Source organism: Sander lucioperca, chromosome 12 (assembly GCF_008315115.2).
Source record: "Sander lucioperca isolate FBNREF2018 chromosome 12, SLUC_FBN_1.2, whole genome shotgun sequence".
Taxonomy (NCBI): domain Eukaryota; kingdom Metazoa; phylum Chordata; class Actinopteri; order Perciformes; family Percidae; genus Sander; species Sander lucioperca.
In genome coordinates this window covers 18,007,001-18,026,174 of record NC_050184.1, presented here as the reverse complement: position 1 = coordinate 18,026,174, position 19,174 = coordinate 18,007,001, and the positions used below count along the sequence as shown (strand labels likewise).

The following is a 19,174-nucleotide window of genomic DNA, read 5'->3' as shown; positions in this document are numbered from 1 at the left end:
CACACACTATCTCTCTCTCTCTCTCACACACACTATCTCTCTCTCTCACGCTATCTCTCTCTCTCTCTCTCTCTCTCTCTCTCTCTCTCTCTGTCTCCGTCTCTGACATTTATGGATCTGCTTTCTTTCCTCCTGTTCATTTTGTTCCTGGCTGCTCAGCACTGACCACACACACACACACACACACACACACACACACACACACACACACACACACACACACACACACACACACACACACACACACACACACACACACAGTGGGTTGAATGTATTAAGATTATTCTAAACATCAAGAAGAGGTGGACTGTTTGCTGTGTGTGTGTGTGTGTGTGTGTGTGTGTGTGTAGCGGTGCCCTGCTGTCTGTGGTTATATTTCTGGCCTGTACTTCCTTGTAGTCCGGACAGATAAAATGTTCTGTGGCTTTAGAGTTAAGATTCAATTTACAGTGAGACATTTATTATTTATTGCACTGAAATGATTCCCCTCCCCACCCCCACACACACACACACACACACACACACACACACACACACACACACACACACACACACACACACACACACACACACACAGCGTGTTTGCTGGAACTGTTTTGGGTCCTTCACACAGTTGAAAAGGTCTTGGATTATCTTTAATGTAATGGGATGCAGAGTGAATTCAGTCTGTGGTTTGTTCCGGTTCATACAGTCCAATGAATCAAGTCCTAAAGACTGAAGTATCTCGTGTCTGGTAGATGTAGCTATATCTTTGACTATTTGTTTTCAGATACATATCAGTCAGTCGGGTGTGTCCACAGTAGTAGTTACAGTAGCTCTGTTTTTGGTCTCAGTTTTCCACCTGACTTGTTGGACAGCCCCCTCTTTTTATTCTGTTAATTCTATTTATTTAATTCTTTTATTCTTGAGAAGCTCAGTGTTGCCAAAAACCTGCTGATATCCAAGTCTTTCATAATGTTTAAAAATCGCTGTGTTTCTCCTTCTTTTCTTTTGGCCATGCATCTCTACCGCAGCCCTGCAAACTGTTGGCTGGTTGCTTTGTGTCCAACGCACAGAGCTGACCATAAACAGGCAAGAGGACGTGTGTCGCAAACTGCTGTAAAAACCCAGATTCAGACGCATATGGACTGTTACCGAATGGAATTTTAATTGCATACGTTGGCAAGGAGTGTATGGTAAATATGCTGGCATGAATGTGAGTATGAGTAAGTATGGGTGGGAGATGAATAGGAACATCCATCCATCCATCTAATCATGTCCAAAGAAATGCAGCTCCTAAAACCTGAATGCTATCGACATATTCCACGTCTTAATCTGAAAACGCTACATTCAGAATAAAACCAAATTCTGAATACCCAAACTCTAGAAGCAATGTTTTAGCTTTTCCTCTGCACCAAGCTCATCTCACTCAAACGTTTGGTGAGTGATCTCTCACCAGAGATGCAGACAGAAATCGAAGGAGAACCCATTTGGAGAGTTGGATTGAACCCAGAGGCTCAACTCTAAAAGTGCTTCTGAATTCAGAGACGTGGCATCCGAGATAAAAGTACGGAGCTCAGTAACCGTTTGTCTACGCGTGTGAAGGATAACACGCAGTCAGCAGCAGGCTGGATACCTGACATGATATCACTTCTCGAAGGATGAATATCGCTCCCAACAGGAAGTGGATCCATGAGACGAGACCATCGGTGTTGTTAAAACTGGTGCAGACATGTGACTAGTCATGGTTCTACTTCCTCTCTGTGTGTCTGTTCGATGAAGGTCAGTGGCAGCTTATCGATTGTGGCCGGCCGCCTCCTCTGCGCTGCATACTGTACGGGGCTTTTTATAACCTGACAGACAGACAGCCTGCTGACGCTGACAGACGCAGTCTGTCTGTCTGTCTGTCTGTCTGTCTGTCTGTCCCCATTTTGTTCTCACACTGTCTGTATCTGTCGGTCAACCAAACCTTGCTCATTGCCTTTGTCTGTACGCTACCGATGGTGCAGCATCAAGTATTATTGGTGTATGTGTGTGTTTCAGTGGTGATACCCTCTCACAGACACACACCTCCTCCTCATGGCTGGTTGTCTCGCCGATCAATATTCTGCAGTGGAGCTCCTCGGCCTGCACCCTGTTAATCCTTGCAGCGCGCGCGTGTGTGTGTGTGTGCGTGTGTGTGTGTGTGTGTGTGTGTGTGTGTGTGTCTCCCCGGCCTGCTGGCCTCTTATCAATATCTTCACCTCTCTCTCCGTTCAGAAATGATCCTCTCCTCTCCCCTCCAGCACTCATCGACCTCTCTGAGAGATGGATGCAGTCAGAAACAAGCCGTCGCCGTCGTTGTCGTTGGACTGAATACCGAGCGGCTGTCATGTGGACCAACCGGCACTAAGTGCCTCAAATCTTCCTGCAGTAATGTCAAGTGGAGGTCAGATAGATGTGCGAGGGTGTTTCTGTTTTGGTCACTGGTTGTGTGCTGCAGTGCCACAGAGCCCACTTCAGCCGCTGTGCATTGTGGCATGCTCATGCATTCCTAACGCCGCCTCACAGCAGGAGATTAGCGGTGCTGACCCGTGATAATTATGGCCAAACAGCGACGGTGTCGTCGCGGTAACCTGATTTTTACCGTGACGACTGAGGTGTGCAGATGACTCACTGCATTTGAACGGGCTTGTGTAGCGAACCCAGCGACGTGCTGCTGGTTTGTATGTTCTCTGTGTGTCTGTGTGGGTTCCCGTTTCCTCCCACACCCCCGTACACATGCAGATGGGCTGAACTGGACAACACAGAGGTGTGAGTGGGAATGGCTATCTGACAGGAGTGGGCCATAGGAAAGAAATCCTCAATCACATTATTTATTTGGCTTGTGATATTGTAAAGTTTCAGGGAAATCAATTCAGAAACTGTCGATGGGTGAAATAAAAATATGCCTTCGATAAAAAAAATCATAAAAATGATGCAGTTCAGCTCATTGATCGCCCAAAATGGCGTAACACAGAGAGATAGTGAAGGAATAAATAACATCTATAAACAGTACGACTGACAGAGGAGGGATTTTATTGTCTCCGTGTATCTGTCTACTGCACGGGGGTCACAAGGCCTTCTTATGTTAACAGACAACTTCAAAAAATTAATATATATATATATATACTATATGATTGTATATATATATATATACTATATGATTGTATGTATATATACAGTTGGTCTATATCTCAGCATTTCATTCATTTTTAATGTTTAATTAATGTGCATATTTTTAGTGGGTGTGTTTTTTGAGTGCTACATAAATTTAATGTGTCAAAAAAAGAAGCCTAGTACATATGATTGTTGAAGAGCAGGGAAAGCCATCTCTGACCATATTCCTAGGAAATAATCTCCCCAAAATGTGTCCCTATCACTCGGTTTAAACAAATGTCCTGCAGTTATTGCCTTATTATGTTATGAATGAAAATAGTATACATTTATTTTTTTTTATGTATACATAAAATATGTCACAGTTTGGTCCCTTGGTTTGATTGAATTGATGGTTATTAAACCATGAATATTTGTCACTAAGCTGCGGTACTTGTTAGTAGTCTTCTTTATCCTGTTGCATTTTGTCGGCAGAGAGCGGGAGCAGCTCTTACTTCTGATGGGTGTCGGATAAAAACCGTGCTGCAGCGAGAGGGAGGTGTCGGTGGGGGCGGAGCTGGGGGGGGTGGGGGTGGCAGGCTGATGGTGGAGTGAGGAGGGGGGGCAGCAGAAGACAGGGATGGAGTTGGCAGGGTAAAGGCATGGGGGGAGGCAGAAATAAAGGCAGATAAATGAGGAGGTGGGGTGGTGTGGGAGAGCAATGGGTGGGGGGAGGTAGGTAGGTGGAAGGATGCCAATTTGACAGCTTCAGGGTCCCGCTCTGCACCACCACTGCCTGGAACACAAAGAGAACAAAGAGGCTGAGCACAGGAAGAGCCACCAACCTTAATTGATTTTTGTAATGATATTCATTTTACAGTGCTGCACTGTAGGACAGACTGGGAGCAGGCTGAGTGTAGTCTCGCGTTGCCAGACCCTCCTCCACAGCGCTGCGGAGGAGGGTCTGACTAGTCCACACATTCTGGATGGGAGAAAAACCTGCTCTGGTTTTGGTGGAACATGTGTACGTTCAAAAGTAGTTTTAGTCGTGCAACAGAAAACTCAGATTGGACAGATAGTCTAGCTAGCTGTCTGGATTTACCCTGCAGAGATCTGAGGAGCAGTTAACCATAGTCCTCACAAATTCTGGCAAATTCTGGCAGACAACCACAACACTGACGCATGCACAAAGGGGATATGACGCCATCGACAGGCGACCACATGTAACGGAGCGTTACCTTGAATAAAATGACAGCTTTCTCTGGGTCTGAACACTGATGGAAAACATTTGGGATAATGTAAGTCTCTTCCCACCACCCAGCAGACGCACACACAGCCCCAGTTGGGGATCATTGCTCTACATTATGAACAAACAGAGAGCCGTGTAGCGGTCAGTGCGTGTGCATTTGTACACGTCTGTATAAGTGCATCGATTGTTGTTTGTGTTTCCGGAGCAGATCGGCCGGATCTGGTCCTATGGCGTTGCTAAGCTAATCAGGTTAGCCACCGGACAAACGGATGGAAACGTCCCTTTCTCTCAGCGCTCATCTCCTCCTTCCTTCTCCTCCTCCATCACCTCCTCTTTACTCACTCACTTCCTCGCTCCTACTTCTCCTCTCTCCAAACTCCCATATGTCCTTTGTTTACCCTCCCTCCGTCTCTTCTCTCCTCCCCCATCGTCCCCTCCATTTTCTAATTCATGCTGTCTTTGATGTCGTCAACACACCATCAGTGAAAACAATGGGAGTGGGGGGGGGGAGAGTACTATAGACATGAAACCTCATTTTAAATCAATGGTGAGAAAATTGCATCTAGCAAATTACATTCCAGAAAATCTTTTGCTTCGTCTCCCCTCATTCACTCTCAAATACTTTGAAGTTTTGGTCAGTCTTCAAACTGTAGACTTCTTGTACTAAATGCAGCCATATCACTAAATATCTAAACAATTCTCTATAAGTACTGTCACAGAAAATTGTGTGGTCATGTACATCTTAGACAGAAAAATGACCTTTTCAGTCCTGTGCATGAGCCCTGCCCGCGGCCTTCTGTTAAAGTATCTGCTTCAAACTTATGTGAAATTCTCGTCTGTAAAATGTAATAAGCTCTCCAACTTGTTCCGCCCACGCCGTTAGCTCCTGCACCCCCACAGACGGAGCCACGGGGGGGCCGTGAAGCCTCTTTGCCGACACAAATTACACACCGAGATATGATGTTTCGGTAAGGGAAGCGCAGAGCTGCAAAGAATCCCTGTTAAGTACCAAATGAGCCGGCCGGGATTACTGGGGACATGGGGGAAACACAGTAATGAAATAAAAAGGGACAGAGCTGATGATTACATACAATCATTCACTTAAATGTACTGAACTTAATACTCTGGGGTGGGAGAAAGTTGATTCATTTTTTTGTTCATCTTTCTATAAAATGTGTGGTATAAAACAGAGACATGCAGGAAAACCTCACAAATTACTTTCTGCAGCATTTGGATTCCGTTGCTGCCGGAAATTCCGCCAGAGGTCACTCTATTCGGCCTGATGTCCGTCCCCTTCCTCTGTCTCTGTGTTGGCGTTCTAACCTCTGGTGGATTTGTGAGGACTATGGTTAACTGCTCCTCAGATCTCTGCAGGGTAAATCTAGACTACCGTGGACAGGGGTAACAACCAGACTCTGATAAATGACGTTCGGGGAGCTTTCACAGCAGCGTGGCTGCGTTGTTTCAACGGTTTTATTAGTACAGTTAATCCCACGACAAGACCAGCAGCAGCATGCTACTGCTAACCTAACGTTAGCCTCTCTGTCTCTGAGTGTGAGTGCAACGTTGACAGTGTCATGCACGCGGCACGCAACTTCATGAGGGGAGGGAGGGGCTGGAGGCAGCTCCTCTGTGTGTGCTAGGGGTGTAACGGTACGTGTATTCGTACCGGACCGTTTCGGTACAGGTCTTTCGGTACGGTGCGCATGTGCACCGAATGCAGTCTTTTGTGTGCGGAACATAGGTCAATTTTAAAAAAACATATTAAGTGGCGTAAGTCTCCGCGTTCAGCACACATCCCGCCCTGCAGCTGATTCTAAAGTTTTCATTGGTCATGTCAATATGTCAATCACTGTACAGATTGCCTACACCAAACACTGATCTCTAAACCTACCCGCCCAGTGAAATACGTCAACGGACAAAGACTAGTCGATAAGACCAAAGACTAGTCGATAAGATGAAAGACTAGTCGATAAGACCAAAGACTAGTCGATAAGACCAAAGACTAGTCGATAAGACCAAAGCAGTGTGCCGATGTTGCTCAGGAATGATCTGGTATGTTTCTGGCAACACTTCAAACTTGTTAACGCACTTGAAAAGGCATCACGCGAGTGTGAACTGAAACTGTTGAGTCTGCACTTTACATTTTGGAGAAGTTATATATGTCAATATGTCAATCACTGTACAGATTGCCTACACCAAACACTGATCTCTAAACCTACCCGCCCAGTGATATACGTCAACGGACAAAGACTAGTCGATAAGACCAAAGACTAGTCGATAAGACCAAAGACTAGTCGATAAGACCAAAGACTAGTCGATAAGACGAAAGACTAGTCGATAAGACGAAAGACTAGTCGATAAGACCAAAGACTAGTCGATAAGACCAAAGACTAGTCGATAAGACCAAAGACTAGTCGATAAGATGAAAGACTAGTCGATAAGACCAAAGACTAGTCGGTAAGACCAAAGACTAGTCGGTAAGACCAAAGACTAGTCGGTAAGACCAAAGACTAGTCGATAAGACCAAAGACTAGTCGATAAGACCAAAGACTAGTCGATAAGATGAAAGACTAGTCGGTAAGACCAAAGACTAGTCGATAAGATGAAAGACTAGTCGATAAGACCAAAGACTAGTCGATAAGACCAAAGACTAGTCGATAAGATGAAAGACTAGTCGATAAGACCAAAGACTAGTCGGTAAGACCAAAGACTAGTCGATAAGACCAAAGACTAGTCGATAAGATGAAAGACTAGTCGGTAAGACCAAAGACTAGTCGATAAGACCAAAGACTAGTCGATAAGATGAAAGACTAGTCGATAAGATGAAAGACTAGTCGGTAAGACCAAAGACTAGTCGATAAGACCAAAGACTAGTCGATAAGACCAAAGACTAGTCGATAAGACCAAAGACTAGTCGATAAGACCAAAGCAGTGTGCCGACGTTGCTCAGGAATGATCGGGTATGTTTCTGGCAAAAACTTGTTAACACACTTGAAAAGGCATCACGCGAGTGTGAACTGAAACTGTTGAGTCTGCACTTTACATTTTGGAAAAGTTATATATGTCAATATGTCAATCACTGTACAGATTGCCTACACCAAACACTGATCTCTAAACCTACCCGCCCAGTGAAATACGTCAACGGACAAAGACTAGTCGATAAGACCAAAGACTAGTCGATAAGACCAAAGACTAGTCGATAAGACCAAAGACTAGTCGATAAGATGAAAGACTAGTCGATAAGATGAAAGACTAGTCGATAAGATGAAAGACTAGTCGATAAGACCAAAGACTAGTCGATAAGACCAAAGACTAGTCGATAAGACCAAAGACTAGTCGATAAGATGAAAGACTAGTCGGTAAGACCAAAGACTAGTCGATAAGATGAAAGACTAGTCGATAAGACCAAAGACTAGTCGATAAGACCAAAGACTAGTCGATAAGACCAAAGACTAGTCGATAAGATGAAAGACTAGTCGATAAGACCAAAGACTAGTCGGTAAGACCAAAGACTAGTCGGTAAGACCAAAGACTAGTCGGTAAGATGAAAGACTAGTCGGTAAGACCAAAGACTAGTCGATAAGACCAAAGACTAGTCGATAAGACCAAAGACTAGTCGATAAGATGAAAGACTAGTTGGTAAGACCAAAGACTAGTCGATAAGACCAAAGACTAGTCGATAAGACCAAAGACTAGTCGATAAGACCAAAGCAGTGTGCCGACGTTGCTCAGGAATGATCGGGTATGTTTCTGGCAAAAACTTGTTAACGCACTTGAAAAGGCATCACGCGAGTGTGAACTGAAACTGTTGAGTCTGCACTTTACATTTTGGAAATGTTATATATGTCAATATGTCAATCACTGTACAGATTGCCTACACCAAACACTGATCTCTAAACCTACCCGCCCAGTGAAATACGTCAACGGACAAAGACTAGTCGATAAGACCAAAGACTAGTCGATAAGACCAAAGACTAGTCGATAAGATGAAAGACTAGTCAATAAGACCAAAGACTAGTCGATAAGACCAAAGACTAGTCGATAAGACCAAAGACTAGTCGATAAGATGAAAGACTAGTCGATAAGACCAAAGACTAGTCGATAAGATGAAAGACTAGTCGATAAGACCAAAGACTAGTCGGTAAGACCAAAGACTAGTCGGTAAGACCAAAGACTAGTCGGTAAGATGAAAGACTAGTCGATAAGACCAAAGACTAGTCGATAAGACCAAAGACTAGTCGATAAGATGAAAGACTAGTCGGTAAGACCAAAGACTAGTCGATAAGACCAAAGACTAGTCGATAAGACCAAAGACTAGTCGATAAGATGAAAGACTAGTCGGTAAGACCAAAGACTAGTCGGTAAGACCAAAGACTAGTCGATAAGACCAAAGACTAGTCGATAAGACCAAAGCAGTGTGCCGACGTTGCTCAGGAATGATCGGGTATGTTTCTGGCAAAAACTTGTTAACGCACTTGAAAAGGCATCACGCGAGTGTGAACTGAAACTGTTGAGTCTGCACTTTACATTTTGGAAAAGTTATATATGTCAATATGTCAATCACTGTACAGATTGCCTACACCAAACACTGATCTCTAAACCTACCCGCCCAGTGAAATACGTCAACGGACAAAGACTAGTCGATAAGACCAAAGACTAGTCGATAAGACCAAAGACTAGTCGATAAGATGAAAGACTAGTCAATAAGACCAAAGACTAGTCGATAAGACCAAAGACTAGTCGATAAGACCAAAGACTAGTCGATAAGATGAAAGACTAGTCGATAAGACCAAAGACTAGTCGATAAGATGAAAGACTAGTCGATAAGACCAAAGACTAGTCGATAAGATGAAAGACTAGTCGGTAAGACCAAAGACTAGTCGATAAGACCAAAGACTAGTCGATAAGACCAAAGACTAGTCGATAAGATGAAAGACTAGTCGATAAGACCAAAGACTAGTCGATAAGACCAAAGACTAGTCGGTAAGACCAAAGACTAGTCGATAAGACCAAAGACTAGTCGGTAAGACCAAAGACTAGTCGGTAAGACCAAAGACTAGTCGATAAGACCAAAGACTAGTCGATAAGACCAAAGACTAGTCGATAAGATGAAAGACTAGTCGATAAGACCAAAGACTAGTCGATAAGACCAAAGACTAGTCGGTAAGACCAAAGACTAGTCGATAAGACCAAAGACTAGTCGATAAGATGAAAGACTAGTCGATAAGACCAAAGTGTGAGTGTTTCAGTTCACACCAAGAGTGTGAACTGAAACTGTTGAGTCTGCACTTTACACTTTGGAAAAGTTATATATTTTGTTTTAATATGAGCAGGCCTACAAGCTGGGATTGGTAATGCTGCACTGTAATCCATAGTTATTTATTTGTATTTTTCATTATATTTTATTATGTGATATTGGTTTGAGTCTGAGAGTATTTTATTTAGTGGAGAACTTTGCAGCAGTATTTTATTTCTTATTCTTTTTTTATTTTATATATATATTTTATTAACTTTATTTTATTAAAAAGTGTTTAAAAAAGTGTAAACAAATTGTTAAAAAAAAGTTTATAGTAATAAACAACCTGCAGTTTCTTTCCCTTACTGTACCGAAAATGAACCGAACCGTGACCCTAAAACCGAGGTACGTACCGAACCGTGATTTTTGCGTACCGTTACACCCCTAGTGTGCGCTGTAAAAAAATACACCGTTGTATATACTGTATATACTATATTTTTACTTATTTAACTGTCTAGAAAAGTTCAAAGACAGTGTTTAAAAAGTGCAATCCACATGTTTCCATATGTTTATTACAGTAAATGATAATTAAATGTAAATACTACTAAGTGTGCTAAAGCCACATATTTGTTTTTATATTTCTGCAATCTGCCCTTTAGTTTGTGTGATTAGTTTCTGACTTTCATATGCATGTTTACACCAGGCTTGGTCAGTGCTCAATATACTACTGTGACTGAAGTAGTTAAACAAAAGATGTAATTCATATAAATTCATGCATCACCTAATTTCATCATCACATCCAGGCCTGGCCTCCAGGAAAGATCAGTTTGTTTAATCTATCTAATCTTGTGTTGTTCATACTATACAATGATTTATTGCTTGTCTTTGTTGAATAATACAGAAGAGCTTAAAAAATAATCGCATATTGAATCGCAATATTTTTGAAAAAAATCGCAATTAGATTATTTTCAAAAATCGTTCAGCCCTACTTCAGACTGAATGATCCTCATTGTGTTTATCCGTTGCTCTTTCTCCTCTCCCTCTGCTATTTTTCCTTACTACTCAACTGTCCACAGCTTCAGCTGTTCCCCGTTTTCTGCCTCTCCATCACCAGAGCTGGAATGTCTCATCTGCTGCACCATGTCTGCTCTGTCAGTTTCTGCCTCTTCTTGATTGCCCTCCTCTCCCTCTACCCTCCTTGCAGCTCCTCCCTTGTTCCCGTTCATCATCTAGCCCGGCCTGAGAGACAAACACCACCTTCGCACATGATATGCACATCAACAGTAGGGACAGTGCTGAGAGTCACAACGTGCTTGATTTAGGGGCTACGTCCCATCTATGATTGCACCGCTGTCACTTTTTCTGCAAAGTGGAATCCAACTACACACACACACACACACACACACACTAACCCAATAAATCCCATGGAAAGAACAAATCCAACAGACTTCCCCAGTCTGTCTGTCTCTCAGCTCGGAGCCAATTGGTTCCTGCTGAAGTCGTACAACACAAACAATATAATTTTATCAGTAATTTCCTTAAACAGCTGGTCACTGTATTTTTTTATCAAACAAAGAGGAGGAAACAGTGCATTTGTTGGACACTATTTTCAGCGGCGGATTAATCCACGTTTGGTGCTCTAGTGAGTATTTGTGGCAGCAGGACGGTGTGTGGGATTGAGTCAAAATAAAGTACAGTTTGTGTGTGTGTGTGTGTGTGTTGTGATGAAGGAACATGTCAGCCAGTGCAACAGGGTGGCTCATTGATGTGTTTCTATACATCAGGCTGTGATACACACACAGGATCAATTCATTGATTGTTTTGGCGTTTTAATGGGATATGTTGGCCACAGCTTTGTCCTTTTAACATGCCGATGATAAAACATAAAGACTGCTTTGTTCCTGAATCGTACTTTCCAGCTTTTCTTTTTTCTTTTTGCCAGGCATAAGACTGGAGGGGATCATGTGTTCGGTCGCGTGTGTGTATCTGTCTGTCTGCAGCTAATCTGGCATTCTTCTGGGCCCGTCAGCCCAATATCTTTTGTGCACATTTCTGACTGTATGCTCCAGGACCTGTATTTGTTGCTGAAAAACTTTGTCTGTCCCGCTGGAAATAGGACAGCGGCATAGTTTTGATGAGTGGCGTTCGGCAGCAGTGTGTATTTTGGCCTTAAAGGAGCAAACCGTACAAACGTATTCAAGGATAACAAAAGAGCGTAAGTAGATAACAATTGTTATTTTGGTGCATTTGACTGGGTTATGATCATGTTCAGGTACTAGCTATCGTCATATTCCAGTAGTTTGAAGTTGGTTTCACTGAAATCAGAAATGACTTCCTACAATGTGACAGGAGAACAACTTGACAATGCCGAGACATCAAATCTCCTGCTGGATTCTAGGCGCGTGGTTGTTACGACGGCCCCCAGTGCATGCTAGTTACTAGTTAGGAAACACACACACCGTTATGCATGTGTCCAGATGAGCTCAGCTTGTCAGTGCAACCTGCCTGCCTGCACTGTCTATATGTACCCCCTAATTCTGATCACAGCAAGTCATCTGAGAATAGAAAGACTGTTCAGTTTCTCTTTCACAGCACCAAGGAGGAAGAAGACTTGAAAAAGCTTCCTCGTGACTTCATCAGCGCTCGTTTTCCAAGAGTCTTTATGAAAAGTGAAGTCAGACAGATTTACCATTAGATAGCTTCCACGGGTTCTAATATGAGTCCTCTCTTCTCCGGTCCTCCAGCACCACGACAAAGAGACGTCGCCTTACCAGTGATTATAGCATTGAGATGATATGGTAATTGAAAATGAGCTAATGTGGGCTGATGATGGTAGTAATTGAAAAGGAATTAAGAGTAGATTAAAAAAAGGTCTTATTTGATCATTTGTCAGAGTTGATCCATGTGGCTGGCTGTGGTGAATTACCAGCCTCAGAATAGTCTCCGAGCTGATTAACATGCCGCGCCGTGAGCTCACAAACTCGCATATCTGTTACAGGCCTGGAATGTGAGCCCTCGAAATCGTCAGTATTTCCCTTTTTTTCCCTCCTTGAATTGCATTTAGCTGTGAGGGAGCCTTACCCAACAGTCTTAGTGCCTGGAGCAGCTTTGTGTCCTGGGCATATGAGCTCCCTGAGCATTGCTTCAGAAAAGCACTCAGAATCGTTGGAGCTTTGGTCATTTCAGGGGCCTATAACTATTGTCTTGTTCCAACATTGACTCCCCACTTTTTGAACAGCTGTGGTCCTGTAAGTGATTTTCCCCATTTATTGCTCCATTGACGTTTCAGAAAATGCTATTGCGGCGCATTCTGTAAAGAAGGCGATGAATACTAGCCAATCAGAGGCAGAGTAGGGTTGGTTTTTTGCGGAATGCGGATGGGGGAAAAAATCCATTCAAACTTCTGTAAATAACAGGCTGCACTCCCGCCAATGGCTGTGAAAGATGTCATTTGGCATGCAGATTGGAACATTTCCAAAAACTCTTTGCACACGTCTTGCTAGTCTGCCATTGGTTGAGCTACCGCTTGCCTAAGGTTGCTGACCTGTGTGCAAGAGAGACGATCAGATTTGGGTACTTCTGCCGGTAAGGACCGAAATTGTCAGACATATTAAGGAATGGAAAGAGACTCTTTTTTTATTAACAAATGATATGTTATATATTATATGTCATGTCCTGTACGCTCCAGAGAGAATGAGGGCGAGAGGTCTACAGTGTGTTATTAGGTTTTACGTATAGGTATTATTTTATTAGTTTATTTTGTAATGTATAGGTATACTTATACAAGTAGTTTGGTCTCCTGTTGTATTGGTTAGCCCTCTTGTGGACATAATGCACAAAAATAGATTTGAATATATTCCAACCTGTGTTTTGTTCATTTGTGGCCTGTTTTGACAGCCCTATGGCTGGTTGACATAAAACGCATCAGTATTGGTAACTGACTTTCATTTATATTTCCTGGCCTCCAGCTTTAAGGTCGCAGTACGCTTGAAAGGAACTAAGGAACCCTCACCTACACTGTCTTTTTCTTCAACCCCCTCTTGTCTGTTCATACTGGGGTCACACGTGTGTCCTGACCTGGAACAGATATGTGAACATCGTCATATAAAAGAATAAATGAGACACATTGAACGTGATGATGACTTCCACTGTGGACTGCAGCCTTTTTGAGTTGATGACACAGCTGTGTGGATAGCTCTGCTGCTCCAGACCTACATTGATGCCACTAGTTTTTGTCTGACTGGTTGGCTGCAGTGAGGGAGCTAATCCAGTGTGACGAGCCCAGGGAAACTCCTCCTCTGAGGAGCCTCTTTAATGGACCGATATGGGTCAGCGCTGCCACATGGACTCACTACAGGAGCCACAGCAGCAGTTGTACACAACTCTCTTCTTTTCTGTAAATGGAAGCTGTGGAGTCCCTTCACTGTTGTTCATTTCTTTTAATTCTTTGTGCAGCGACAGCGAAAAAAAGCACAGATGGTTTTCTGTTGATTTAAAGAGAAATGTTCCACTGTAGTAGCTTGAAAGCTCCTTCTGACTGGTTAAGTTGCTCGAAGAGAGGAGAGCACATCAGCTAATTATATATATATATATATATATATATATATATATATATATATATATATATATATATATTGTATATCAGAAGTTGGGGTATTTTGCCTGATCACTGATTGATATTCCAGTTTGTATTGAATTGTAGTGAATTCTTTTCCCACTGCACATGGAGGGATGCGTTTTGATGTTTACAGAACCGATAAAAGGTTTATATTTGGAATAAATATAAAAAGAAAATATATAAGAAGGATATTTTTCCTCTTACAGGTATGGGCGAATGATTACATGAGCGGAAAACACAGAAAGTGCATATTTTGGTGACAGCAAATACTGTGAAAAAGAATCTTTGAAGCTGCAAAATAAAGATTTTTCCTGATCAGGAGAGGAAATGTTGTCTGTGCAAGTTCTACATTTACATACCAGCATTTTTAAAATCTAGTTATTTCTGTGGTAAAATAATGCAACTCACTGTTGTTACTTGGCATGCCTAAGCATACTCTTATTTTAAAGCTGCGTGTTCAGGAGGAAAGATTAGTTGTCTACACAGCCGTTACAGTATAAGAACAAAGAAAATGAAATGACTGTGCAAGGTGCATGGGTAGCTAGACGTAGTATAAAGAATCGTATTTAAATGCTAAACTAACCCTTTCTTAATGTGTTACGTATTAAATAGAATATATGCGTAAACATCAGGCCTGTCGATGGATTCAAACCTTTTTCCTTATCCATTTCTGCTCAAGGAGGTTGGTTTCTTTTTCTGGATGTGATCCCAGAGCACTATACGGTTTCTGCAAGCCATCCACCACAGGGACGGGCTGACCCTTTCTGTGGAATCCATGCTTCAGTACTTACAAGCTACTCATTTGGTATTGATTCCTTTAGAAAAATATTGATACAAATGACATTACACAGCACGTGGGTATAGCTGCATCACTTCCAAACGTTTTTCAGTGCTTTTGTATAATGTTTGTGCCAAAAAACACCCTGACTGTGGAAACCTATGTGACAGAACCTGGTGCGCACTGCGCGTATCATTATTTTATTATTTAATCATAGTATTTCTCTAAAATGCTGTATTATTGTTTGCACTTATTCGCACAAACATTTGTATTGAATTTGAATCATAAATCATATTTGCTTTTGTACCGTGCTGTGAAGTAGAATGATCTTTTTTCTTCTTCTAAAAGACCATTATTTTTGAAAAAAATCACATACCCATTTAAGAAATGATCAGTATCGGTATTGGTGAAATTGTAACAAAACGTATCGTATCCAATTGAAAAGGTTTGGTAGCGTCCATCCCAAATCCACACCGTTACCAACGTTACTGCTGCATGGCTTCCATGTGGACTATATCTGAAGGACAGCTGTCCTGTGGAACATTTTTATTTAGCTTTTATATGTTTTCTTGACCTCCGTTTCTGTCTACATTTCTGTCATTCCTCAGCTCTCATTATGAGCTGCAACATTTTTTCACGGTCGCATGCACACCCTGTTAAATTATGCATCACATTCCTGCTCAGAGTGACATCATGGATGGAGAATAAGGCTGCTGCTCTCCGCCCATCACTCCACCTGTCTGCCTTTTTATTTAAGACTTTTTAGCGCAACAACAGTCGTGAAAAGAGCAGTTTACGGCGTCCTAGCTCTAGTGTCATCGGGGTCTTTGCTCATTCATTAATCTTGTCATTGTTTGCATGTGGTTGTGTGTATGTGTACATGTGTGTAATCCAAGGCAGTTGTAGCACTCAGGACCTCATTACTGAGAGTGCAGGTGTCCTAAGATGCTGATAACAGCTAGAGAGGTGTGTGTGTGTGTGTGTGTGTGTGTGTGTGTGTGCGCGTGTGTGATATTCTTTCGCAATGTCGAAAAACCAGCGGCCGAACTTTACATCATTTGGACGACACTTTATGTTCTGATCATTGCACGTTACATTCATTTTGCACCAAAGTCCTTAATAGAATTTAAAAATATTCACTACTTTTTATTTATCAAGCATTACATTCACACGCTCAAACTTTGCAGGAACTCCAGTTCTTTTGATTATTTTCCTCCAGACCCTCATGAAATGAAGTTGTACAGCTTCAGGAAGGGCACAAGTTGACTTTTAACTCGCATGAACACATCTTCACATCACTTTCTTTCTTTTTTTACCCACTTATGTCTTTTCCATTGTCTTACATCACCTTTAAAATCCACTTCATGTTCATTCTATTAGAGGTGTATACCTGAGGTCTGCCACTTTTTAATATAGAGAAATACTCCTCTGTCAGTCACCGGCTGATCTCACACTGGTTACATCTATGACATAGCTCAGCTTTTGGTAGCTCCTGACTGGCAGAAACAAATCCAGATTCCCTTAGAGAGGGTTGCGTTTTTTGAACAGAGGAAAAAAGGTGGAATGAAGAGTTGAGATGAAAAATGTCAGAGTGTGATGATGTTGTTGCTACCAGCGAGGCCTGCAGGAGCTGCACGCTGAGCAGCCGTTGGCATGTTGTGTTTGATTTGCCCGCCTGGCGCTTATCTGCCTCGTGGTTCTTGTTTCCTCTGATGTTTGGGTTAAACCGGCGGAGCAGCTGTCATGGACGCTGGCTCTGACAAAGCGGAGAATAGAGGAATTGAAATGCTCTCCAAACGGCTTCATTCGTGAAAAGGTGGCTGATCTGAGTTTAGGTGGATTTACAGAAGATATCTTCTGTTAGGAAAGAGTGGTGTTGATTTAGTCTTTCCCTCCTTCATTTCCGTAGTGTTGATAATGCCGTGTTTGCTAGTTTCTAACACTTCCTCTGTCCTTGTCCTTGTCCTTGTCAAATGTGTTTTGGCATTTATTTGTGGTTTACAATAAACCCAACGATTATGAGGCACAAAGGACTCTTTATTTGTGTCCTTGTGAGGCGATTTGTTAGGTGTCTCTATCGATCCATGCAGACAAAAGCTCTGCTCAGAAGTGATGCTGTGTTCATGAATAACTCTGAAAGTGTACATTGGTTCTCGTCTGTTAAGGTACTGTCCCAAGTGTCCTTGGTATGAAGCAAACGTTGCGTGCATCTGCCCTTACATGTTGTATAAGACATCTCATGGAGCAAGAAATATCTGTTAGGAAATAATATGCATCCACCTGTTTGATGCGTGAACAACTCATTTGGGTTTTTTTAAATTCACTTTTTAGAGTTGTTCCCCTGACAACTGATTCTCTTACTTTGAACCTAAATAACTGACTGAGCAGATTGAAACTGATAAAGTGATTAAAGATTCTTTGCACTTCACTTCACATTCGACGCCAGTACATTTAAGAACAGATGAAAACAGTACGTTTGCTACGATGTAACAACTCCACTCTCTCTGTTTTCATTTCACACAGAGAGAGCTGTATCCAGCATGCCGTTCAGCAGTGTGACAGTTAATAGGGGTGTGTACCTAACACGCTACTAATAAATATGTCCTGTAGATCTCAAGAGCTCACACTCGCCACTGCACTGCCTTGGGTCCGGAGCAATACACCGGCCCAGTGTCAAGTGGATGGGATGAATGGTTTTCCAGATAATCGAAGGACAGACGTGTATCTAATGTTGCTGTTGTGTCTCTTGTGGTCAGGATGACAGTTCACTGAGCAGCGAGGAGGAGGCCGAGATGAGCGAGCCCACGTGGCTAGCAGCTGATCTGGGAGCAGCGTCTGACCTGAGCCCACCGAGCCGAGGAGAGAGGATGCGCCACAGTCCCCAGAACGCACACAGCAAGGAGGACGACGGTAAGGACCGGGAGCAGGTTAGACCCACAGTCATCTGCTCTTAAATTCATGCTGAAAGAACTTCTTGGTTCTTCAGGAGCCAAGAAGAACAGGACATTAGAATTCTTTCAACCCATACAGTATCTTTAAAATGAATGTAGAGGTTGTTAACGAGCGGCATCTTAACACCGATGGCTTTCATTTTTGACTGATAGCTGACCCTGAATTAACACAAGCAGCCCGATCAGACCAATCACAGTTCTCCATGTCTCCCCGTGGTGTCTGTGTAGCCTCAACAGTACGTTCACTTTGAGGAAGGTGCACGGCGGAGCTATGGCGCCATAAATCGAGCTTTGATTTCCACAGACCCCAGCAGCAGATAAATAATTCTCCAAGTGATAAACAATAATTACATTTTTTAACATTGTATGCTCCACTTTCAAAAGAAAATGTAACCCCAGCAGTGCTATGTGTTAACATGCTTTCATTAGAGCTCTGGTATCTTTTCTGTTCTCCCATTACTTTTAAACTAGCCTCTGTCAGTTTGGCTCTCCGTCACTGTTAACACTGTCATTGTCATTGTTTCGAGCTTCACAGTTAACACGGTGTTCTTGGAATATCACTGAGTTTGAGAAATGTCTTCCAGGACTCTGCAAAGATACCCAGATACCCTAACCCTAACCCTTGTGCCCATGCCCCTCGTAGCGCCTATCCCAGGCGCTGCGTTTTAACCCTAACCTAACCCTAACCCAGATAGGTCCACTTCACAAACATTCAGTACAAGCAGCAGATTGCGTGTGCGTGTGTGTGTGCGTGTGTGTGTGTGTGTCTTGATGTGAGTGGGCTTGACTGTTCAGTGGCAGGCGGGGGTAAGTGCTTCAACCGATCTCCATCAAGATCTTTCTTTCTCTGCTGGTTGACGCATTCAGGAGAGGAGGAGCGAGGGGATGAGTAAAGGAAAGAGGTGGTGGAGGAAGGGAAATCCCCTCCAGATTTTAGTTTAGTGCTTCACATTAATTGCTGTGGTCTTGTTGCCTTACACTTTTTCAAAAGGTCATATGTAAATCAAATGGTATTTTGAGGTCCAGCTCCTCCTTGATCTTATGTCACGTAAAAACAAAATCCAGGAAACACCTCTTTCTGTGCAAGAGAGCATTAAACAAAGAACAGAGCACTAGTTCCTTTAAAGGGGAATGCTGGTATTTTATTAATGTAGTGACACAGCCCTTTTAGTGACGTAAATTGACGGGGAACATTTGCCCTATAGGATTACACATTAGTCACATAGACACAAATGCATTGGAAAAT

The 19,174-nt window shown here is 42.6% G+C and overlaps 1 protein-coding gene across 3 annotated transcripts in view; it reads left to right on the top strand.

Moving 5' to 3' along the window:
• The window catches only part of LOC116039087 (nucleolar protein 4-like), a 132,795-nt gene that overhangs the window by 69,358 nt on the left and 44,263 nt on the right, over positions 1 to 19,174 (top strand). For all 3 annotated transcript variants that reach the window (XM_031283830.2, XM_031283829.2, XM_031283831.2), the window contains exon 5: positions 17,734 to 17,887. In XM_031283830.2, coding sequence (XP_031139690.1) covers positions 17,734 to 17,887 — 154 coding nt within the window. The remainder of the gene's footprint in view (positions 1 to 17,733; positions 17,888 to 19,174) is intronic.